Source organism: Tachysurus vachellii, chromosome 18, assembly GCF_030014155.1.
Source record: "Tachysurus vachellii isolate PV-2020 chromosome 18, HZAU_Pvac_v1, whole genome shotgun sequence".
In the NCBI taxonomy this organism is placed as follows: domain Eukaryota; kingdom Metazoa; phylum Chordata; class Actinopteri; order Siluriformes; family Bagridae; genus Tachysurus; species Tachysurus vachellii.
The window spans coordinates 16,718,269-16,744,146 of NC_083477.1; the positions used below are offsets into that span (position 1 = coordinate 16,718,269).

At 39.5% G+C, this 25,878-nt stretch overlaps 1 protein-coding gene across 3 annotated transcripts; it reads right to left on the reverse strand.

Moving 5' to 3' along the window:
- Positions 1–412: 412 nt before the first annotated feature.
- Positions 413–13,112, reverse strand: stx18 (syntaxin 18). Of its 3 annotated transcripts, none has more exons than XM_060892819.1 (11): positions 12,915–13,112; positions 9,273–9,340; positions 8,582–8,683; positions 7,747–7,824; positions 4,838–4,904; positions 4,653–4,738; positions 4,224–4,306; positions 4,080–4,138; positions 3,211–3,280; positions 3,040–3,120; positions 413–1,170 (listed from the first exon to the last, which is right to left on the reverse strand). In XM_060892819.1, the coding sequence occupies exons 2-11, from the start codon at positions 9,280–9,282 to the stop codon at positions 1,075–1,077; spliced, it is 732 nt and encodes a 243-aa protein (XP_060748802.1). In that variant the 5' UTR covers positions 9,283–9,340; positions 12,915–13,112; the 3' UTR covers positions 413–1,074. The 3 variants fall into 3 exon arrangements, with proteins under 3 accessions (XP_060748802.1, XP_060748801.1, XP_060748800.1); XM_060892818.1 differs by having other exon boundaries at positions 7,747–7,821; positions 8,582–8,697; XM_060892817.1 differs by having other exon boundaries at positions 8,582–8,697.
- Positions 13,113–25,878: the final 12,766 nt, after the last annotated feature.

Here is a 25,878-nt window from a genome sequence, read left to right on the forward strand (position 1 = left end):
TTATTTCGACTCTGGGGGCAATTTATTATAGTTTAATTTATTACACTTACTATATTTTTTTGTGGGGAGGCAGAAGAAACTAGAGAACCTGGAGGTAACCCACATGAGCATGAGGAGAAAATGAGGATCATGAGAATCAGACCCGAGGATCGAACTGGGAAGCTGGAGCAATGAGACAGCGACGTGACCAACTACACACCACTTTAGAACCCATCTGACAGTAAACATTCAAAATGTGAATAGTCTTTTATTTATTATATATTTACTTATATAAGTTGTGCAAGTTTCCAGGTTGGTTTTATTCCATCTTATCGTTAAAAAAAAAAAAAAAAAAAAAGAAAAAAGACTGATTACTTCGGTTTACAGGATTTACATTCATTGCTAAAGCAAATGAAGCAAGACTAGACAACACTGACAAAATCATAGTTCATTTTATTTGTACAGAGAACTAATTATTATATACATAAAACTCCAAAGGTGCTCTTTTGCTAATGATCCCACTTTAGAAAAGTCCTAGCGTGCATAGTGAAGTCACACATACACACACAGACACACAGACACACACACACAGACACACACACACAGACACACACACACAGACACACACAGACACACACACACACACAGACACACGCACGCACGCACGCGCACACACACAGACACACACACACACAAACAGACACACACACACACAGACACACACACAGACACACACACACAGACACACACACAGACACACACACACAGACACACACACAGACACACACACAGACACACACACAGACACACACACACAGACGCACACACACAGACGCACACACACACACACACACACACACACACACACGCGCACACACACGCGCACACACACGCGCACACACACGCGCACACACACACACGCACACACGCACACACACACGCACACACACACGCACACACACACACACACGCGCACACACTCACATTAACGTGTATTAAAGTTCTGGACACATGGAATCAGCTTAAGCATCTTAGCATCGTCAGTCCCATCTGGCATCGTGTCCGGTTGGATGTTAGTGGATGTATTTTCAGAATTTAGCTGTCATACCAGTCCAGGAAGAGCAGAGAGAAGGAGCACATAACCAGGAAGAAGAGGATCCAGACACGGAAACCTGCATTGTTCTTAATCGCCTGAAGGATAAAGAGGCAAATGTCACTGTAATGTGTAACACTTCAGAATTTGTAACGTGTGTCATTTGCAATCAGGGTTTATGTTAATGACATTTTAATAAATTGTATCATGAGTTTAGAGGCTGTGTGAAGTGAGAACACATCTGATGTACCAAATATAACCACTGGTAATGAAACTGATTTTTGTCTACAGTTGAGGCCAAAATTATTAGCCCCCCAGGAATTTTGGAACATTTTCCTAAAGATCTTTCCAATGTTTGCAGCATTGATAAAACTTGATATAATCAAACATTCACCAGTGCTATTTAGTAGCTTTTGGTACATTTTGGAATATAAAATACATTTTTAGGCTTGCTTTATAATCAAATATAGTGAAAATGGGGTGGTCAAAAATATTAGCCCCTTGTGAATATTTGCTTTCAAAACACACCCAATTAATCAATCAGCTTTCAAAACACACCTAATTAATCAATCAGCTTTCAAACCACACCTGTGCAGTCAATTGGCTTCCTAACAACACCTGGGCATTCAATCAGCATTAAAGGACTCCAAGGAACAGGGCACTTGAACACATTATTGGGAGAGACTACTTTTACTCACCATGCCAAAGACAAAGGAAATCAGTCTTGAGCTCAGAAAGAAGATAGTGGAGGCTCATGATAAGGGGGAAGGCTATACTGCCATTTCCAAGCTTTTCACAGTGTCTAGAACCGCCGTACGTTGCATCATTGCCAAGTACAAGGAGACAAATTCTGTAAGAAACAAACCTGGGCGTGGTCGTAAGTGCAAGATTTCAAGAACCCTGGAGAGCAAAATAGTCAGAGATATCAGCAAGATGCCCCAGACATCTGCCAAGATGATTGTTGCTGACCTGGCCTCTTCTGGAGTTGATGTTTCAAGGAACACAGTTGTGAGGGCTCTTCATCGTGGTGGGCTTCAGGGCCATCGTCCCAGAAGAACCCCTTTACTCAAACAGCGGCACATCACAGCTAGACTGAGGTTTGCCCGTGAACATTTGAAAGGTAAAGATGAGTTTTGGGAGTCTGTGCTTTGGTCTGATGAGACTAAACTGGAACTGTTTGGGCACATGGATGTTGCTTATGTTTGGCGAAGAAAGGGTGAGGCCTTCAACCCTAAGAACACAGTTCCCACAGTTAAACATGGTGGTGGGAGCATCATGCTGTGGGGCTGTTTTGCAGCTTCAGGCACAGGGAGCCTTGTTCGGGTGCATGGCATCATGAAAAAAGAAAATTATGTTGACATTTTGAGGGATAATATGCAGAAATCTGCTCGTAGTCTAGCCTTAGGTCGTCGCTGGGTCTTCCAACAAGACAATGACCCAAAGCATACATCGAAATTGGTCCAACAGTTCCTGAAGGATACCAAAACAAAGGTCCTGGAGTGGCCCGCACAGAGCCCAGACCTCAATCCTATTGAGAATCTGTGGCGAGTGCTCAAAGTGAATGTCCATGCTCGGAAGCCACGTAATTTGGACCAGCTGGAGCAATTTGCAATGGAAGAATGGGCTAAAATCCCTCAGGAAACCTGTGCCAACCTAGTAAAGAACTACTCTAAGAGGTTGTTGTCAGTTGTGGCTCAGAAAGGGTTCACTATTGACTATTAATGACCGGGGGCTAATAATTTTGGACGTTTCATTTTTGCCCTTTCTTGTTTCAACTCACTATTTCAATTAAATATCCTAATCAAACTTAGTGGAGATTTTGTCTTTGTTATTTTGGAAACAAACACACTATAAAACACTTGTTGTTAATGGTCATTTCCATGGAGAAATCAAGAGTTTTGTCTAATTTCATAAGGGGGCTAATAATTTTGGCCTCAACTGTATATGCTGTAATGTGTGTTTCTCACCTCTCGAATGTCTTCATTCCCTTCTTTAACATTTTCTGTGGCTCCAACAACCAGCTGATGAATATTATCGATTTCGGTCTCCTACATCACAGACAGGAGACATCTTAATTCTAATACTGTACAGCTAATGCACCCACACACACACACTAACACACACACACACACACACACCTGTTGCAGAACTTTCTCAGAAAAAATCTCCTGTAGCCGAGATATTTCCACCACCTTTCCTTCAATCTGCCTGTAAACACACACACACACACACACACACACACACACACACACACACACACACACACAGTTCACTAAATTTCAGTAAAATATTAACTCTTTCTGAAGCTTCCACAGACATTTGTGAACAATTAAGATCAGTACAGAGACTGTTCATCACAGGTTAGATATGCCTTAGTGAACAAAACAGGAATCTGTGGCAGATTAATCTTGGAAAAAGCTCCAGACTAAAGTACCCGATATGCTAAAGCTAAACCAAGCAATATTAGCCTCTGTTCCTGTTCTGAGGCCCAGAAACTGCTGCCCCTGTTCAGCTCTTTCCAGATCATACTCTTGCATTTTTCATGCAGATCCTACTATTTCAATCCTAAACCCTCAATTCTTGCCATCCTGTGCCTTTAATATGGACATCCTGGGCCTTCTGTTGAGATATTATTCCCACCATCCTGAGCTTTCACTTCTGATCCTATTCCTTCACTCCAGATCCTATTCTCTCCATCCTGAGCTGTACTGTCTACCCAAATCCTACTCCTGCTGTCTTGCGTCCTTCATGCAGATCCTACTTCTGTCATCTAGAGCCTTCTGTCATCAAGCCAGATCCTACATACACTATTCTGAGCCTTCAGTCCTGCTATTCATATGTTACTCTTCCATACAGATCCTACTTCTGCCATCTGAGGCCTTTTTGACTTAACTGACTGCCAAACATTAAAAACCCTGTCTCATGAACCAAACTAATGTCTGTAGTTCTGCTTCTATAATAGAATACAATAAATTCTGTGTGATGTGTGTGTGTGTGTTTATCTTACCTTACTTCATCCACCAGGCTATTCATCTCACTCACCAGCCTTTGATTCTCCTGCTCAAACTGGACACAGAGACACACATCAATAAACACAATGCAACAAACTGTGTGTGTGTGTGTGTGTGTGTGTGTGTGTGCGCTCATATACCATCTGAATTTCCTCAGGAGAGAGATCATCCTCCACTTTGCTGTCCTCCCACAGGTCAACACCAATATCACACGTTGGCTTCTCTACAACCATCAATACACAGACACACATTCAATATTTTAATGCTTTTTTTTTTTTTTATCTGAATTTACACCATTTATACTTTTTTGAATGCTCCACTCTGATTGGTCAGAAGGTCTTTATTCTAAAACCGTATCATTTCTTTAGTAACAGCTAATTCACAGGAAAGCTCAACATATCCTGAGGTTAATAATAAAGGGATTTAGTGTTGTTCAAGAAAGAAAAAAGACAATCATTCACATGCTGGAGTTCTCTCAAAGGAAACGATTTTTTGAATGTTTATGGAAGGAATCTCCAGTGCCATGTCTTCTGGGCCATGTTTGTTTCAAACGGATGTGTGTGCCTTACCACTGCTCTCCTCTGACACAGTTTTCTCCGTATCTTCGCTTTGAGGTTTTTCCCTTTTTATTTTCTGTTCCGGTTCCAGCCGAGACCTGAACACACAAGCGAGCAGAAAAAAGATCAGAACGAGCTCGTCGCCATACGGTATACACAATAAAGCACAAGTGCCATGAGTGTGATGTATGACTCACAGCCTCTTCTTATCCACCACTCTCTTCACACGGATCGCTCTTTGCTCCGAGTACAGCTTACACACGCCTGCAAAAACGCACAAACCCACACTTGTGTAATATGAATGGCACAATTTATACAAACTGTTAAAAAAATAAAAACAAATCTATTAGCATATATTACAAAAGTGACATACTGTCCAGACAATAATCATTCTGTAGTGCATCTGTGAAATGAGTCAGTCAGGCTGCTCGCCGCTTTGAAGGAAATATATAAAGCATAAAATCAGATGTGTTTGTTTTGATTAATGAATTATGGATAGTACACCTGACAAAGAAAAGAAAGGTGAAGTAGTAGGTTGCTGTGAATGTTCTTTCTATTGTTTCTCACTGGAGCTATCGACTCTCTCGTTTCTTTCTTCGTTCTGTCTTGTATTTAGTATATTAGGTTTGTTTTTCCATCTATTTTCTGTTCAAAAAGTTTCATGTACAATTATTATTAACCACATAAACTCCCCTGGGCTGAAAAGAAATTGCAGTAGAAGAAGGAAAGGTTTGATACAAGGAGAAACACATAGATAAGATCAACAGAGAGTCGTAAAACCCACTAAACAAACTGATTCTCCCCCACATCTGATACTGTTATTTACGCTTTTCAATTACCGCTTGTCTTAATTCATGTGCAGTCTTAGAGATACTGTCACTGATAAAGTTAAACAATCTCATGACTATGTTTTGGAGACCCCTGGAGGAGGGATTGAGTAAAGAGAGAGGACCAAGACCATGATCTCAGAGTCTAAGTACGCTTTGATCACACTAGAAACACATGGCTTTCATAGCCTAGGGATGATCTTTAAGGAGGGGGGGGGGGAAACCCTAACCAATATAAACTCACTGAGTATTCTTTATGTAACTATGCATGCTGGATAGATTATATTAGGTCACAAGGCCCACATGACAAGGAAAGAGCCTCCTTACATAATTTCACTGATACTTGGCAATAACTTGACTAACACAAGAAGACTTCTTCTCATAGACTGTTCTTCATTTGTTGCCTTTGAGAACAACAAATCCACAGAAGTCTGAAGACATAAAGGTGCACAAAGAAAACACCATCAGGGTTAGAAATACTTTACACTTAAGGATCAACAACAGGATCTGATAGCAGGATACATACACATGAACAAGATCCTGGTTTCAGCACAAGACACATGTCAGGAAGGTAAAATCCCAGGAGGATGAAAGCTTCTTGGCCCCAAGAACAAACGAACAAATGTCGAAGGCTGAATTAGGGGACTGATCTCTGAAAAAGCAGCTGATCAGAATATACCATGGCAAAGGACACTGTCATAGCTGCAACATATCAGGGAGTGTTGGGCCAGACTCTAGAGCAGAGAAAGATGCCTGTAACCACCTGAATTATCACAAAGATGGCAAAACACAAAGAGTTCCTCAAACAAAAGCCCAAAGGGAAAAGTAACAGGCTTAACTTGTGATGTTTTGTATCCTCTCCACAGACCTAGTAGTAAGCATCAAGCATCAAGTCTGCAAGGTGGAGACAGCAAAATCCAATTCATGATAGATAAGGCAGCCTTGGTGAAGCAAGGTATCTTCTGAACAGCCTGTAGAATATTGAACTCTATTGATACGACAGCCAGGTTGATGGCCCTTTGGAATCACATTGGCCAGGCACATAATACTGGCGCTCTTTAAATACCTCTAGGTATTATTAGGACTCGCGACTCAGAGACTGACTCTGTAACAAGCAATCCTGAGACATCTACAGATCTACCAGCTCCAGTTGGACTCTGTGATACTAAGAGGAGATCTGAACTCCATGTGATCCCTACACCAGTACAACACTTGTCTGACTGTATATTTATAATCACACCCTCCAGTGTCACCCATATGAGGATGAGGTTCCCCCTTGAGTCTGGTTCCTCTCAAGGTTTCTTCCTTTACCGTCTAAGGGAGTTTTTCCTTGCCACTGCTGCCTGAGTCTCCTCAGACTTGCTCATTGGGGATAAATACACACACACACACACACAAATACACACACACACACACACACACAGACATACACTGTGAACTATATATTTTTTGAATTTTTATTATATTAATTCTTTATATTACTCCTTATGTTTATCTTCTGTTGTATGTTTATGTTCTGTAAAGCTGCTTTGAGACAATGTCCATTGTAAAAAACGCTATACAAATAAACTTGAATTGAATTGAATTGAATTGAATTGAATTGAAGTATCGACCTGCAGCAATTCTGCCCCCAGAGAGCAGATCCAACATGCCATAAACAATGACTAATACGAGTTGGATTCACAGAGAAGCCCGTAATGATAAAAAGGGAAGAAGATGGGCAAAGATGTTACAACTAATGCCAAACCACTATTAAAAGACATATGAGAGATGTGAAGAAGGAATACTCCAGCAGAAAAAACTGCTCATGGCACCCTAGATGAACCAAGTGAGAATAAACGAGCCTGGGTGGACGTTTGGCCAACTAATGTGGGACAAGGGTTCACCAACACGCTCTGGAACCTGGGAAGGAGTGAAGGTGTCAGCATGAATGCGAGTGTTTCTCCTGACTCGAGACCTTTTTTAAATAAACAAATCTTGTGCAGTGCATAGACTGATATTGGGTCAGACAGGTTTAAGTTCAACTCTGGCAATTATGGACGGGCCTGGGATTGGGTCTGAGAGGCATTTTGTGCCAGAAACAGAGGAGCACATTCTGGTAGAATGACAAAATAAAATATAGTATCAAACTTAACAGGTTATTGGAATGGGTTCTGAAACAGTTCCATGAAAAGCTTCAAGCGGATGATGGGGAAGCCAAAACAATACGGTATGCAGTAGGTGTCAGTAATAAACTAAAACAAAGAAGAAAAATATCTGGGATGTGTTTGTTTTTGTACCTTTAAGGTAGACTTCTATCAAGTCCAGCACAGCCCCACGATGCTCCTTCATCTGAGCAGAAATCACCGTCTTCTCTGCTACACACACACACACACACACACACACACAGACGACCTTTTCAATATAAAATAAATATTCATGACTTGAAATGAGAAAGAAATATAAGGGCCTTTTTACACCTGGTCACTTAATGTGTTGTCTCTGTTCCGATAGCTATCTGATTTGTTAAATCTGTTCCAAATTTCATCAGGCCACATAAATGCGTCTCGGCGAATCGGAGATCAATCCGCTCTTTCTACTCCCGCCCAAAATGCAAATATATTTGACCTCATTTCCGGGGTAATTGAAATGGAACACGCTTTGGTGTATGCGGTTTTCAGAATGCAATCAACAAGAAGACTAAAAAACTTGTTACGACGGTTATGCTACAAAAACCAGCATTTACTGTTTGCTGCATTTTCGCTGGCAGCAGCAGCGCATTTTAAGACCCAACGAGACGCCTGGGTGAAAGATCACCTGCGAGTGACGTACTTCCGTTTGGGAGGAGTATAGCGCTGACGTATGTGGCTTGAACAACCACGTTCATTAACACCTGTCCAGTTTAATCTGAAATGCGTCCCAGACCACCTCCTGAAGTGGTTTGAACCATCGGATTTATATCCGTCTCGAAAACGTTTCGGAGGGCATTTAGACCTGGTCTTTTTACCATCGGGTAGCTATCAGATCACAGAAAACGCATGAAGTGACCAGGTGTAAAAAGCCCCTAAGACAAAAAGCAACAAGCTCCTTTCTTTATTGGCGCACTGGTGTGTATGTGTGTCTGTGTGTTTTTACCTTCCGTTCTCAACTGTTTGATGGCATCCGAACACGTTCTCATGAAGATCTGAGCGTCCTGATCAATCTGGTCTCTCTCACAGTCAGTCATATGAGTCACATCTGAGGAGAGTAAACTTCTCTCACACACACACACACACACACACACACACACACACACACAAGAATGTAAACCGTTTCAGTCTAAATTGGGTTAAAATGACAGACCATGTTGACACACAGTGCTTTTAACCTCAGTTTAATTTAACACTTCTGTCTCACTTCAGCGGCTGTGACCCATTCGGAGGCTTTTTTTTTTCCTAAATGTATTTTTCGTTTTAATTTCCTTCTGCCATTCCTCTTTGATCCAGGTTCATTTGGGGGGGGGAAAGGGAGGGTGTGTTATGAGGAGCCTTTCAAGGACTTTAAAATACACAAAAATACACAGCAGATTCAAAGTGCTTGTGTGTTAAATAACTTAATAGGGCACCTAATCGCTTGGGATCATAACTGCTTGAATAATACAATTAAAAGGGGGTGCAAGGGGGTTAGTGGGAGACAGGGCTGGCATTTGTTCACCCGCGCTGTGTTTTTTTGATAGCTATACTCGTGTATGACGGGGACTGCTGTGTATTTTTCCGTAGACGTTCACTTAAGGAATAACGAGTCAGTTACAGGACGTTCACACCTGCAGACTGAATTTCAGGCTCACCTGCCGGCATTCACATAGTCCTTCCTGTGCTGTAGCAGGAAATCCTTTAGCTTGGTGATGTTGGAGATCTAAAGACAGATCAATGACATCATTAAGCGTCACACAGAAACAAACCGGTGTATTAACTGTAAAACTGTTCATTTTATCTGTTCATTCCCTCCCTAGATTGAATCATGTTATCATCAGTAATAAGGATGAAATGAATTTGAATGAATTTAACTCTGAGGTTTTTTTTCTGCAGAGACAGACATTCTGCATGCGGTCCCGGTTAACATCTCATACAGAACGTCATGGTCTAGTCAAACTGTAAGCTGTTATTCATACTTTGACTGCAATATTTCAGGAAATAATTTCAATTAAGTGTGCTTCGACAAGCAAGAAAAACAAACAAGGGGAAAGTAAGAGCCTGACATAGGTTTATAAAAAGAAGAAATTGTGAGGAAGATTACAGAACGGATCATGCACACACACACACACACACACACACACACACACACACACACACACACACACACACACACACACACACAAGGAGCTATGTTCAGAGAGACCCAGTTTGACAGCTGACAGCAGGATTATTTACAGAGCTCAGTGTGTCAGTGTTTAACAGCCGTAATCACACCGTTTATTGAATTACTGCACCACCTCAACGACTCCAATTACACACTAACACTGAAACTGTGTGTGTGTGTGTGTGTGTGTGTGCGCATGTGTCTCACCCTATGTCAGCATTCTTAAAGCTTTAGGCTATATGCTTACACCATAACCTTCTCCAACAGGACAAAAGACATCCATACCTCAAACTGAACAGTTTTTACAGATTAAAATACACAATAGAGAAGACATTTAAATGAAACCCATGCGACTGTCCTGTATCGATGTGCGTTAAACTTATTTTGCCGTTAACAATATTTTAAAAAATATTTAAATGAACGCTACCATTGTTGCCACTTATTAATGATCTCAATGTCTAATATTGTGATGTGGTTTAACAAATGGACAAATTATCGCTGAATACGGTTATTGGTTTCCACAATGATGTTGAATTCTATATTCGGAATGATCTGTTTGCTTGAAAGGCAAAAATCTAATTGGATACAAAATGTTGTTGTTGTTTGTTTTAGATGATAAAAATCAATTCAATTTAGCATTTAATACATTAGAAGCAATCCTAACTAAATGAGTTAGTTGGGTGCATAAATATGTACACCCCTTAATTAACAGCTTTTACTTGTACTACAGCACTCTTTGTTGTTGTTTTTTTTTCCTTCAAATTGTAAGGGGATTTGCATCCTATGTTGACTTGGATTCCGGGAAGGTTTGGAGCTAAAACAGACTGGTATTTAGAGCAATTCATTCCTTTATTTGGACCAGACATTCAGTCCCAGCTGAAGAGAAGCAGCACCAGAGCAGGATGCTCCCACCACCATGATTCACTGTGGTTATGGAGATCAATGGGGATAAGCTGATGAGACCATCAGACAAATACCAAATTGTGCCACATGGTATGAATTCATTTAGGCAAACCTGGAGTTGTTGTTTTTTTTTTTCCCCTTAGCCAACATACCCCATAAATAGACAGGTGAAGAATACAAGAGCTCAGTCTGACATACAGGTTTATTCCTGCAGTCCATTTAAAGTCCCCGAGATCTCTTGCTACTTCCCTGATAATGCTTGTACTCGAAGGCTGTTAATCAATATATCGCATTAAAGATAGAAAAAAGATCTGACATGATTTATCTTGTTTTTTTTTTTTACACCACTAAAACCAGAGAAACAGAGATCAAGCGAAAATAAGGGAATGAGGGAGGAACAAGGTGAGGTAGAGACCTCAGATTGAAAAAAAAAAACACAGACTCTGATGGTGGCTGTGTGTTAAATAACTAAACATAGTGTCTACTAGCTAAAGGGTGGAACTGCTTCAATAACACAATTACACAGTCAGAACAATCACAGTGTTAATTGCACACAAGTAGAATAAAATAATAACATTATATGTTCATAGAACAATAAGCGCATTTTTTTCCAGCACGGCTTATGATGTCATTGCGGGATTTTGAATCGAGTGACAGCGCTCCATCTCAGTGAACAGAATTATAGGATTGCATCCCAGACACATTTCTTCACATCTGTTCAAAATATGGCACACCAAACTCCTTCCTCCTTCTGAGTGGAACACAGGGACAGTGACGGAGAAGTTGTCTTAACATCATAGTTATTAATACAACCGATGAATTCCAGCCTACACAAAAAAATCTAACCCTAACATTAACCCATGTGAACTTTTTTTGGCTTTTAGCTTTTTCCCCTCATGGGAATCAACCAAATGTCTCTGTGAGGTCAAAACTGCCAGATATTCCTATTCTTGTGGAGACATTTGGTTGATAAAAACATGCCCCCACACAGAGACACATACTGAGTAAAGCAGCAGCTCAGACTCGTGGGCGTCTTGTCCTCTTTGTGTGTGTGTGCATGTGTGTGAGTGTGTGTGTGTGTGTCTGATTCCCACAGCTCAGCGTGAGGTCACAGGGATCAATTGCACCAGTAATTTAAGTCTCTAAAGAGCAAAGTAATACTAAACAGACTGTGTGTGCATGTGTGTGTGTGTGTGTTGGGGGGCTGAAGGAGACAGTCTGCCTGGCTGCGTTTAATCTCATCATCAGGGACCCCCACTTTACCTCTCTACCTTTCCTCTCTCTCTCTCTCTCTCTCTCCCTCTCTCTCTCACACACACACACACGATTTTATCTTTACATGAAAAACAAATGTGGTGAATCAGTTTTGCTTGACAGACAGGTTTTATACACACACAGCTTCACTGTTCTTTTTCTCAATTCAATTTAGTGTATCTTATTTACTACAGAATCTCTTTGTGTTTCTCGGTCTGTCTTTTTTTACACACACACTCTTGCGCGCGCGCGCACACACACTCTTGCGCGCGCACACACACACACACACACACACACACACACACACACACACACACACACTCTTGCGCGCGCGCACACACACACACTCTTGCGCGCGCGCGCACACACACACACTCTTGCGCGCGCGCACACACACACACTCTTGCGCGCGCGCGCGCACACACACACACTCTTGCGCGCGCGCGCGCACACACACACTCTTGCGCGCGCGCGCACACACACACTCTTGCGCGCGCGCGCACACACACACACACACACACACTTGCGCGCGCGCGCACACACACACACACGCGCGCGCGCACACACACACTCTTGCGCGCGCGCACACACACACACACAAACACACTCTTGGGCGCGAGAACACACACATTCTTGCGTACGCACACACAGAAAAAGATTCATGACCATGTGTATGTGAATGTATGTATGTATGTATGTATGTATGTATATATGTGTGTGTGTGTGTGTGTGTGTGTGTGTGTGTGTGTGTGTGTGTGCGCTCTTAAAAACTCGAAAAACACCTTAAATCACTGCTATTTATTCTAAGTCACATTTAGCTTGTGCTTTACGTGTAGTTCGAGGCGAGCAAACACAAATAACACGAATAAGAAGCACAAACAATATAAACACGGCTGTCATTCATTCACACTGTAGTTCTACCTTCATACAGCGAGGCTAAGCTACTTAGCATTTAGCACAACAAGCTCCTCACCACTTCTTTGGCTTTGCTGGAGAAGCTGTTTTTCGGTCTGTTTCTCCGCAAGAGCTCATCCTTTGGACTCTCCGGCCCGACGCCGATCGCCTTGTTGCGCGTCTTCACTGTTTTCACGCTCGCCTTGAACAGCAAAGTGATATCCACCGCCATTACGGCAACACACATCAACACAGACACGTCACCGGCGCCGGCACGTCGCTGCACTTACGTCATACTACTGCGACTAGCACCCGTAATTATCCGAGCTGAGGCAAGATGTGTAATCGAGAAAACAAGCAAAAAATAGGATGTAACACAGAATAATTAAATCAGATGACAGAATATAGCAAATACACAAATACATGACGTTATTTTTTATTAAACGCACTGTCAACGAGCGGCCGCAAGAGGTCGCGATTCAATTCTGTCTCTAACATACACCGCTTAATCCTCATAAAAATCAGATCAAACTAAACAAAACTCAAATTGAAACTTTGTTAGCTGGTATTTTGATTGTCCAGAAGTCCGTACTTTTCAAAACTTCCAAAATTATATAATTATATTTGAAGGTTCTTTAGTGATGTTGATGCTAATCTGCGTTAGTTGTTTGAGAACTTGGTGGTTGTGTCTCAGTCACTAAAGCATTTAATGATTATAAACCAGTTTAACATTAAAGTTGTCCTGTTAAATCCCAAAGACTAAAGCACAAGTTCTGCTTTTCTCACCTGCGATTTTTAAACAACACCGAATTTTAGCTGAAACTCGTGGCTAGTTGGCCGTGTAGATGATGATAAAGTAATGATACTTTTGAGTAAATGTGGAGCTATTCATCATGTAATTCGTTCACGAATGGCTTTTTGTTCTACAATTCACTTAAGTCAAAAAAGTTCTATTTATTAATTGATCTATTTTTGTTCGATTACATGAACTAACCATGTGAGACGTGCTGAGGGAAAATCCACTTCAATTCTATATAATAAGTTTGCTAGCTAACTAGCATTTAGCATTGCATGTAGGTTGTTGTGACAAATAGTTCTATTTATTTAGTTATTAAGTTTAACACATTTTTATACTTCCAAAAAAAAAAATCTAAAGATCTGGCTAGCTTGTCAAGCTCATGCCGGCTAGGTAATGGGCTGCATGTACCTGTTTCCATAGCTGTGAATAACTGTCTTTCAATATTTGTATTTGACTTTACAGGATTAAATGTTTTATTATGTTTTTCTGTGTAATGGACCATGTACTGAAGGAGAACTGTAAACATAAGAAAAATACATGTAGTTCATTACTTTCCAAAGAAATGTATGACCAATGGGGCATGACCGCAGGTTGCTAGAATTCCTCTTAATTTGCTCTTGTGTAATGGAGACAATATGCGATCTGTACACCACACACACCCACACACACACACATTGTCTCTCTCTAGAGAATTATGTAAGGCCTTTTTAACAAAGTACTGACACAGACTGTATATTTATGTTTACACATACACACGTGCGCACACACACACACACACACACACACACACACACACACACACACACACACACACAGAGTTAACGTGCCCTTGAAATGGAGTTGGTGGAGATCAGATTTCACTGATAAACCATCAATACACTCATTCAGGCCGCACACACCAATACACACATGACAAGGGTTTCTGCTTCTACCTTGGAGCAGGCCTGTCTATAATCTGATCAAACACTGTCTGTCTGTGTGTGTGTGTGTGTGTTAATGAAGTGTATCTCAAGTGTTTTTAAAAGTTTGCTGCCTCATTAGCGCGTCACGACAGTGAGTAGAAAAACATTTTCACAACCACCCACTGAGTCCACACACACACACACACACACACACACACACACACACACACACACAAACACACACACACACACAGACTGTTGATCTAATAATTAGGCTAAATTCAGCAGGTTGACTTTTGGCCACATGTGTGTTAGCATTAGCATTAGCGTGAATTAGCACTGCACTGTTTCAAAGTTGGTTGAACATCTGTCGCAACATCAAATCTTGTTTTTTTTCTAGAATTCAGATGAACTGATGATGAGGTCTTTCTGAGAACGGAATCTATGTGTTCCAAAACTTGAGATGTCCAAGAAATAATAATAATGATGATGATGATGATGATGATGATGATTATCATTTCCACTTAACATGTATTATTTGTTAATTATTGTGTCGTGTCGTCTGAAAAGTGTGTTGCCTGCATTGTGTCATGACCAAACACCAAAAGGAATTCCTAATACTAATGTATACATAGAATAAAAGGATTCTGATTCTGATTTCATGATGAACTGATTAGTTGGCGTGTTTCAAAATAACTAAAACGTTCTCCTTTGCTGAATAATGCAACATATTGTGCTGACACACACACCCACATACACACACACATTGCACACAAAGAATACGAATCAGACTAACCGGCCAGCAGTGTTTGTGTGTGTGTGTGTGTGTGTGTGTGTGCGTGCGTGTGTATGTGGGTGCATGTGTGTTTGTGTGTGTATGTGTGTGCGCGTATGTATGTGTGTATGTGTGTGTATATGTGTGTTCATGCGAGTGTGTGTTTGAATCTTTAAAGTCTTTCATTAACATTCTCTAAGATTTCCTTTAAAAACACATATACACTTGAATAAAACCATATTATTACATTTCATAATATTAATTATTGTTTCTATACTACAGCTTACTCACAGGGACGTGTATGAACAAAGAACAGATTTAAAAAAAAAAAAACTTGCAGTCATTCAACCAAGAAAATCATTTAATCGTCGATTGTGACGTTTTCTCTAAGATGTTTAACATGTAGGGAAGAAGTCTCCAGTGTCAGTGCTTTTTTTCAGCACAAGAGAGTCTTCAGAAAAAAAACATTTAATAACAAACTATGTTTAAAAAATGTTGATGTTATTAACATCAACATAATATCCAAAAGATATTTTAAATGAATTAATTAACTAACAAATTACTAAAAGACTTATTGACTATTCTTAGCTATTAGTCTTAATTTTTAAAGCATGCTTTTAGCATGAATTTATTATTATTATTATTATTATTATTATTATTATTATTATTATTATTATTATTATTATTTCTATTCTTTTTCTTTAAAGAAAGTGTGGTAATTTCATGAATTTATTTTCATTAGAAATTAATTAGTTTCCATTCGGTTTCTTTTTTAACTTTTAACATTTAATTCTTTTTTGTTTAATAAAAGTGTGGAAGAAGAAATTCTCTTAAATTCATTAGAATCATGTTAATTTCATGTTCTTGCTTTCATTTTACATGAACTAGATTTCATTCATTAAATTTTTCTTTTACTTCAAATGTATTTTAGAATTTGAATTTGATTTGTACTTTTTTATTTTTATTTAATTTTTTATATGATTTTTTTTTATAAATGTAAACAATGTAAATGATACTAACAACACAAAAAAAAATAAATCATTTTATTTATGGATTTTTTATTCAATATATAATACTTCAAATCCTGCACTGGTCAAGAGCTTCAGTTAACATTTACATCAGACATCATATGAAGAAAGACATGTGATCTCTGTGAATTTGTAGATCATGGCATGGGTGATGGTACCAGGTGGGTTGGTTGGGTATAGAGGATTTCAGCAACTGATTCTGAAAATTTCCAGAAACATTTAGTGAGTGACAGTTTTGTCGGTGGAAAAATCTTAGACTGGTGGTTTAATCTGCCAGGAAGGATATAATAACTAAAATAATCACTCTACAAATGTGATGAGCAGAAAAGCATCTTAGCATGAATCAAACATCAAACGAAGAAGACCACACTGTGTTCAAGTGTCACGGGGATAAAAACTTCACAAGGAACCAAGTTCTCAGGGACAGATGAAAATTCCTCTTACACAAATACCTAAACTCAATAAAAACAATACATTAAAAAGTACACGAGAACATGACAGGGTCTCTGGTATAGTCAAATACTGTAGTATTTTGAATGGATTAAATAAGGAAAATAAGCATCAACATGGTAGAGTGATACAGCTAAATTTTACACTATTATATGTCCTTTAACATCACAACCCAAAGAGATTTATTACTCAAATTGTCATGTCAAAATGCAATCGATTCTATTGTCGTTTATTATTTCAAGAACAATGACGTTATACATAATTGTACCTTATGTTATAGCCAGAGGTGGACAATACTTGATTGTATGTACTTAATTACTATACATACATACTGTAGGTATTATTTGGGAGGTATTTATACTTTACTTGAAAATTATATATTAGTATATATTATTATTGTATTGTATTATATTGTATTAATCAGGTACAGAGTACTTTACTTCTGACTAATTAGCACTCATTTCTATATCAGGAAGATTAGAGGCTTTAATAGTTTTGATCTCTTTGTCCAGTCTAATTTCATCTAGAAGTCTAATCCCATAATAAAAATTCCTTTTTATATCAAACATGACATTGCTTAAGTTCCTTGGTTTATATTTTAATAGCTCCTTAACTTTCACTTGAGTACAGTTTTGGATAGATTCTACACTTATTTTTCACTTAAATTCTATTGGCCGATGCTATTGGTCTAAAAATCATACATTGTGTGCGACTGAGGTCTTTTTACTGTACACCGGTTCAAAAAAATTCCACAGCCGTTAAAAAAAAAACCCAACAACTTTGTCCTACCTAATAATCTGCTTATGTTGTTTATCATGTCAAGCTATCTTCCCATGCTTGTTATATTCCACATTTTGGTATAGAAACATCAGCATCCATTTATCCCTGAGTAGAAACACAGCAACACATGAGAAATGAGAAAAACAATTGGAGAAGAACAGAACACAACATAATCCTTTATAACATCATCAGCTTCACGTTCCCCAACATTCCATCAATGGGTTTAAATAAGAAACATGACGTGGTTTTGACACATTGTCTATACTTTCATTTAAATAAATTTCTTGTTTCTTTTTCCTCTCGTTTGAAGTTAATAGGTTAAAATAAAAGCAGCTTGTCATATTACCAAGTGCAAAATCCACTGTTGTAAAATCTTTCCTGTGCTGGAAAAATTACTGAGTAATTGTCGGACCCAAAATTATGGTCTTCAGCATGTTATGGTATCTGGTTATAGCTTCCCAACATCGGAAACAAGAAACCATTAAACACTATATGCAGTAATGTTGCTACACTACAAATATATCATCACAGTCAGACTAAACGTAAGCAACTTGCCTGTGTGTGTGTGTGTGTGTGTATGTGTATGTGTGTGTGTGTCTTATGGTCATTACTGATGGCGCTAATAGGAGTGTTTACGGCAGATTAAACTGCCATGTCCGTGATGAAAGCTCTGTCCAAACATACAGGACTCTTCACTGCTGGTTCCCATTTACATGGTCCCCTACCTTCCCCTACACACACACACACACACACACACACACACACACACACACACACATATGCACGCAGATGTAAATCATATGAAGGGGTAGTGAGTGGTGTGTTTGGCGCCAGCTGGGACTGCACTGAGTAACCAGATCCGCTTTATCACAGTGCCGCATGTCACTGCTGACAGAGAAACAAAGAGATGGAGAGACCAAGAGAAAGAGAGAATGAGAAAGAAAGAAAGAAAGAAAGAAAGAAAGAAAGAAAGAAAGAAAGAAAGAAAGAAAGAAAGAAAGAAAGAAAGAAAGAAAGAAAGAAGAGAGTTTAAAATAGTGCATTATTCCCAATTCGCTGCAAATGGGAAAGTGCATCTGTAACCACTATGCTGCATGATTTGTAGTAACCATTTGCTTTGGGTGCACAGTCATACAGGGAGTCATTCCCAGAGAGCTGAGATTGATGCAAAGTTGGTTTACGTATGAAGCTTTTGTAGAGCCTGTACAATTAATAGCCTAATAAATCACTTTTATTCCACAGTGCAGTTGAGATCTGGAATCTGATTGGTCTAAAGGTGATGATTAATTTTTTGATAACAACAGCTCTGACAGTAGTTCCAGCTTTAAGCCACAATCACACTGTTTATATTAATATCCTGATTCTATAGAAACAGCAAATGCATCATATGGCGAACGCACCAAAAAAAAAGATGTTGGTATGGTGAATATTTCATAATAGTTGTGACTCGGATTTTTCTGAACATTCTGGAACAGAGACTCACAATTTTATTGAAACATTCTAGAACAGACTCTTTGTTCAAATTTTTGGTGCAGTCTGAAATCAAGACTGGTTATAGCACTCTAGAGCAGCTAAAACTCACACATATTGTAACATTCAAGAACAGCTGAGACTCACACTTTATATTCTAGAAATGAGACTCGTTGAGATTCACTCTTTCTGAAATATTCTAGGACCGCAACTTGCTTATAGGAACATTCAGACGCTCTACTAATTGTTTCTCTCTAAACGTCACCTGGATAACCAACAGCACACACACAATTCACGATACACACATAAACACAATAACAATTATCTCACAATCATCAGACCACTGTGGATCTGTCCCAAAACACACTAATTGCAGAATAATGTACACAAATATTATCACAGATGTGTGTGTGTGTGTGTGTGTGTGTGTGTGTGTGTGTTTGTGTGTGTGTGTGTGTGTGTGTGTGTGTGCGCGGGTGTGCGTGTGTGGTGTGTGTGTGTGTGTGTGTGTGTGAGTGTGTGTGTGTGTGTGTGTGTGTGTGTATGTGAGTGTGTGTGTGTGTGTGTGTGTGTGTATGTGTGTGTGTGTGTGTGTGTGTGTGTGTGTGTGTGTGTGTGTGTGTGATTTATTTGTCCTGGTTATCCACAGTAATTTTCAGCTGTACAAAATTTGAAGTAACCACCACACACACACTCACACACACTTTTCTCTCCAGCTTATCTCAGCTCTTCATATGGCCTAATATGAGTCCACCAATCAAGAAAACCTGTAAATCTGTCCCTGTATCTCCCACACACTCCCACACAGTTGTGTGTGGGTGTGTGGTTTCTATCATAAAGCTAAAGTAATCTTTTCTCAGGCTCATAAAAATCGCACACTCACACAGACACACACACACCATATATACTACACACAAAATATTATAGTCATGGGCCCCTCATTCATTCTGCTGTGATCCCTTGGTAGGCAGCAGGTTTAAAAGATAATGTCAATCTCCTCCTTTAAGGCTCCTCACTTTGGACAAATGTAAACCTCTTTCTATACTATTCCAGCACATAAGCTATACTTAAATCCAGTTGGTTTTCCTTTAACAGCATGTCATGGATTTATTCTTATACTACAGTGATTTGCCAACAATTTAAATTAGAATTTTTGTGAACAATACCTTATCCTTAATTAAATTTTAAAGGAATAGCTTTACCATTAAAGTGCTTACCCTGGCTGATGTCTTCTATCAAAGAAGTTTACTAAAGGTCTTGACGATAACATCTTCAAACATAACATATGAACCTGCAATTTGTTTGCAGCAGACACTACATCATAGAAGCCATTATTTGTCACATATACATTACAGAACAGTGAAATTCTTTCATCACATATAACTTTGGAGGTTGGGGTCAGAGCGCAGGGACAGACTTTATACAATTCCTCTGGAGCAGAGAGGTTTAAGGGCCCAACAGTGGCAGCTTGGCAGTACTGGGGCATAAACCCCAATCCTCTGACCAACAACCCAGAATCTTAACCGCTTGAGCAGCCACTGCTTCTTATATATGTCCCTCGTTATAGCCATGTGTTTATAGTAAATGAATCAATACTTTTTGACTAATGAATTTTGAATTCATAGACTGATTTTAAAGGACAGCCTGCATACGTGGGTTACTGGGCTATCTGGATTAACTGATACCTGCCTGGGAACAGGGTTATTTAAATGATTTTGAGGTGGTCTCACCATTCTTCAGTCTCTAAATTACATCATTACACCTTTTCCCTCATAGTTATTGTTCTGTTACACATTAGTAAAAGTGTAAAAGTAAGAAAGAACAAAGTGATTAGAAACAATATGTTTAAAGTGTTGTTTTTAGAGGTAATTTATTTTGTACAATTTGTCCCAACAGTATTTAATCCAGTAATTAATGGTTAGCACGTTCGCCTCACACCTCCAGGGTTGGGCGTTCGATTCCCGCCTCCACCTTGTGTGTGTGGAGTTTGCATGTTCTCCCCGTGCCTCGGGGGTTTCCTCCGGGTACTCCGGTTTCCTCCCCCGGTCCAAAGACATGCATGGTAGGTTGATTGGCATCTCTGGAAAATTGTCTGTAGTGTGTGAGTGCGTGAGTGAATGAGAGTGTGTGTGCCCTGTGATGGGTTGGCACTCCGTCCAGGGTGTATCCTGCCTTGATGACTGATGACGCCTGAGATAGGCACAGGCTGCCCGTGACCCGAGGTAGTTCGGATAAGTGGTAGAAAATGAGTGAGTGAGATGAGTGGAATTTCAGGAGCTAGTACGCCTGTCATGACCAGAGAGTGCAGGATTATGATGTCTGAGTGATGGCTAATTCGCTAATTCACTCATTTTAATTGCATACATCATACGCTTTTGGTAGCATCGTGGGTATATACTGACTGTCATTATCCTTATCCATGAAATTGAAACAGTGTTTGAATGTCTGTTTTACGTTTTATGAGAGCTAACACAACGGTAAGTTAAGTACATGTGGGGATGCGTACTGAATAAGTTAATCAGCAATCTCATACCATACAGTTTAAGTTAAGTGCAAAGTAAATATATTCTGTAAAGATAAAAGTAAAAGTTGTTTATTCAGTTTTATTCTGTATACACCTGAAACCTGTGTATACAACATATTCATTATGCTTTATGCTTTATTGTACATCGCAGTTTCACTCTTTCTTCACAACAATAGACCTGCTGACAGAAACAAAAAAGTTGTCTTCAGAGCCTTGATGTTGGGAGGGAGTTCATCTGGCTGCTAAATTATATTAGAGCAAAAAAACCGATGGCAGCGCTTTGCATGATTTTAAGGCTATACAACTCATCACACCTGTGAAAGGTTCTCACAGGGATTTGAAGAAATAAATTAGCCTATTTAGAATGATAGTGATTAGTAAACCTAGAGATTTTTACTTCTGATTTGTTAAGTGACAGAATGAATTGTGCCCTAATTGAAATCCAACACAATGCTAGCATTAACACTATGTTATGTCTACAGCTACACTGAATTTAAACTCTTAGCTGGCAAAGTGCAAGTGTTAATTCCAAATGTACACTGAAATTAATGTCAACATGCTAAATGAACCTCTAACTAGGTTCTAAGCAGGTATTAAACTCATTGCTAGCATAACATTAGTGTTAATTTGACCATGATGTAGCAAAGCCAGTACTTTGATTCCCTGCTGCAGCAATAAAAATGAATCTTCTTTTCATTGAAATACTATCATCATCACTATTTCATCAATTACTTTAATACACAATAGGACAATACAGCTCTTTTTTTCTACATACAAAGCTGTCTGTCTCACTGTGTCTCTCTTTCTGTCTCCTTTTCTCTTCCTTTTGTCACCTGTCTTTTTTAGCTGATTATTCACATTTACCTTTCATTCTGCTTTTATTCCTTTTTTCCTGGTCTTTCTGTTCTTCCCTATGTGTGTGAGCCTTGCTTTTTGTTCCCCCTTTTTCTCCCTAATACTGGTAATGATGCAGAAACTTGAAGAGAATGGTGTGTGTGTGTGTGTGTGTGTGTGTGTGTGTGTGTGTGTGTGTGTGTGTGTGTGTGTGTGTGTGTGTGTGTGTGATTTCCATCAGGTGTAGAAGACTCGAGTATGTCATCATCACCATACAAAGTGCATGTGCTGCCTGCCTGTGACTTTTAGAAAAGGGCCACAAAATGATCCTGGACTTGGAACATCAATAAATTCTAAAAATTTGGATTTATATATTGATTTTTTTGACATAAGTTACATAACTTTCCTGGCAGTCTGAGACTTTGAAGTCATGATCTGTGCTGGAAAGTTGTCATCAGGGACAAACTAAGAAGGATATATTAATTGGATTTAATTTCCAAAATGTTGCTTGGGGGAATACTGAGTTTGGCTTTACCAAATAAAACCCACAGGTACGAACTGTCCAAAAAGACAGTGCTGGTTTTACTTTGTACCCTTGGTTTTACATTGTCCTTTGTAATGGTCTCCAGCCAAATCCAAATCAAATAAACTATTTGTGCAGGTAATGTTTATTAAAATATATAAATGACATGGGGGGCACGGTGGCTTAGTGGTTAGCACGTTCGCCTCACACCTCCAGGGTTGGGGGTTCGATTCCCGCCTCCGCCTTGTGTGTGTGATGTTTGCATGTTCTCCCCGTGCCTCGGGGGTTTCTTCCGGGTACTCCGGTTTACAAAGACATGCATGGTAGGTTGATTGGCATCTCTGGAAAATTGTCCGTAGTGTGTGATTGCGTGAGTGAATGAGAATGTGTGTGTGTGCCCTGCGATCGGTTGGCACTTCGTCCAGGGTGTATCCTGCCTTGATGCCCATTGACGCCTGAGAATAGTTTCGGATAAGCGGTAGAAAATGAATGAATGAATGAATGAATATATGACATGTAAAAAGACTCAGAAAAACAACACTCCTGTGGCTTTATGTAAGTTACTTTCTTCCTAGCACAGATGTAGCCTGCATTTTTTTGTAAAGGGAAAAAGTAATCAGTATCAATTAAGGATTCATTCTGTCATTTATTTATTTTCCTTCCACTCTTCCATGTGGGGGTCACAGTGACAACAAGTTGGGAAGGTCCGTCCAGTCTATTACCAATCATAGGTACAAGCTGCTCCTGGCAATCCCAGACATTCTCAAACCAACTGTGAGATAATGGCCTTCTTCATCCACTGGCACAGTCCTACCTCCAATGCGAGCTGACTAGGGACATCCTTCTAAAGTAACCAAACCCCCTCAATCTGTTTCTCTTAATTCTGGAAGAATTTAATGTGATTTATCGAGCTCCTCCCCCTTTCACAGAGACTGTATGTTGTTTTTCCATCATTCATGAATAAGATTACAAGAATCTCCTTTGCCAGGGACAGGATCTCTTTCCTCTCACATGAAGAGTGCATCCAACTTTTTTTGGGAGAGAACCAAATCCAAACAAGGTATCTTAGATTTGTCCTTAATTTGTATCCTGTCTAAATAATACTTAAGGTTCACGCTACCAAAAATTAAAAAAAAATAAACCCAGAAAATTCCCAACCGAATAACCTTGCCACAATGTTACTGCCCCATCCTTTCTGGGAATGGACATCCAACCTTATGTCACCTGCCTGTTATATCGCTTTCTGCATTTTCTCATATTTCTGTCTGTGCTCCTCCAGTGTCTCAATCTTCAACTCTTATTTCAAAAGCTTTACTTTCCCTCTCATCTCAGTCTCCATTATTATCCTCCCAAACCCCCTTCACACACCCCAACCCTTCCATCACTCACAATTCTTTGACTTTTATCCAAACTTTCTTCCTTTCATCCCAACCTCTCCCATTCAATCCCAAACTCTCCTCTATTCATCCCATTAACATCTCCCCATAAATCTAAACCCCTCCCCCTTCAGCTTCAGCTTCAACTTGCATCCATTAATCCAATAGGCAGGTGTCCTTCCGCAAGCATTTTCTAGGAGATCCAGGTTCACCATCTCCTACATTTGGTCATCAATCCCATCCAAAGGTGCTTTCTCTAGTCCCCTCTTGATTTAGCTTGCATAGAACACAGGGTAATGTCTTCTGAGGAGCAGACGTTACCCTCCACTCCTTATAACGCTAGCCCTTTAAAGCCTTACACTTACCTTTGCCGCCGCTCATACAGAAGTAGAAACAAGTACTGAAACTTGTGGGTCTCTCCTTTAGTAGAGTCACTGTGAAGTTGATGTGCTCAAAATAGGAACTGAATCACCAACATGCTTAGCTAATTTTCTCTACTTTCATTGAAATTTTCTCTTCTCTACTTGCTTTTTTTGTTGTTGTTTTTTTTTGTCATTTTTTTGTTTTATTATTTAGGTGTTTGATAAAAAGGAAGAACCTAATTAAACACACATGTATGAGGTAGAGGTGCCAATGAATTGCTTGGAATACTTGGAATAAAACCTGCACCTTGTGCTAGTCCTGTCCAATCCAAAAGGAATTCAGTTAATCTTGTCCTTTTAAGCTAAATTTAATGTACCTTAAATCCTTGCACTGTGGGATAGCTGAATTCCATCACTGTGTAAAATACCATAGTTGCTGTAAATTGAAAGTGAACTTCATGTTCCAATCCCTTTCACAAACTTTAGAGGGTGTTAGCCAATCCAGACTCATTTTTTTAGACACTTCGGCCATCATCATTTTGGAAAAACCTTGTACCATGTATATACCACACTATAGGCATCCTCCATCTATAATGTGATATGATAAACAGCCTATTATTTTGCAAATATATTGCTCTGATTCATTTTCAATATTAACACTATGTCTGTTAATCTTTGTGCATTGCTCATTTCTTTTTCTGATAAGCGAATCAGGGTTGCTTTTAATTTATTTAATTTATTTTTCAATTTCTGCCTGTGAAATTGTGCATAAATGTTGTCTATGGGAATGTCATTGTACTTTGTATAAATGCTGAAAGCTTTTGTTTTGGTCTATATGTTCAAACAGCACATTTACCCACAGACCCTTGAAAACATAATGAATTGCTAAAGAAAACTGATCTCAGAGAGAATGCGCACATATCTGAGTGAACACACGCATCAGCAAACTGAGTGTGACAGAGGTCAGAGGCCACTGTGAGTGTGGATGAAGCAGTAGGGGGGGATCAGTGGGAGAGCTGAAAGCAGTGAAGCAGTAATCAAGCAGAGCAAAGCTCCAAGCCATGACATCATGACATCACACATCATGCTGTGGGGTACACTAAAGAGTTTCAAAGAACAGAAAAGCTACACGCAAACAGAAATTTTTCTTTCTGTGTGTGTGTGTATGTGTGTGTGCGTGTGTTTGTGATGCATGCACATCAAAATGCACGCATTAGAAC

What these genes read in the sequence shown, in the direction of transcription:
- stx18 (XM_060892817.1), bottom strand. Translation starts at nt 13,082, where the DNA reads ATGTGTGTTGCCGTAATGGCGGTGGATATCACTTTGCTGTTCAAGGCG. An exon ending in CCAGCAAAGCCAAAGAAGTG is followed by an intron (nt 9,341 to 12,914) that starts GTGAGGAGCTTG and finishes ATCTGTCTTTAG; the next exon opens with ATCTCCAACATCACCAAGCT. An exon ending in GGAATGAAGACATTCGAGAG is followed by an intron (nt 1,171 to 3,039) that starts GTGAGAAACACA and finishes TTTATCCTTCAG; the next exon opens with GCGATTAAGAACAATGCAGG.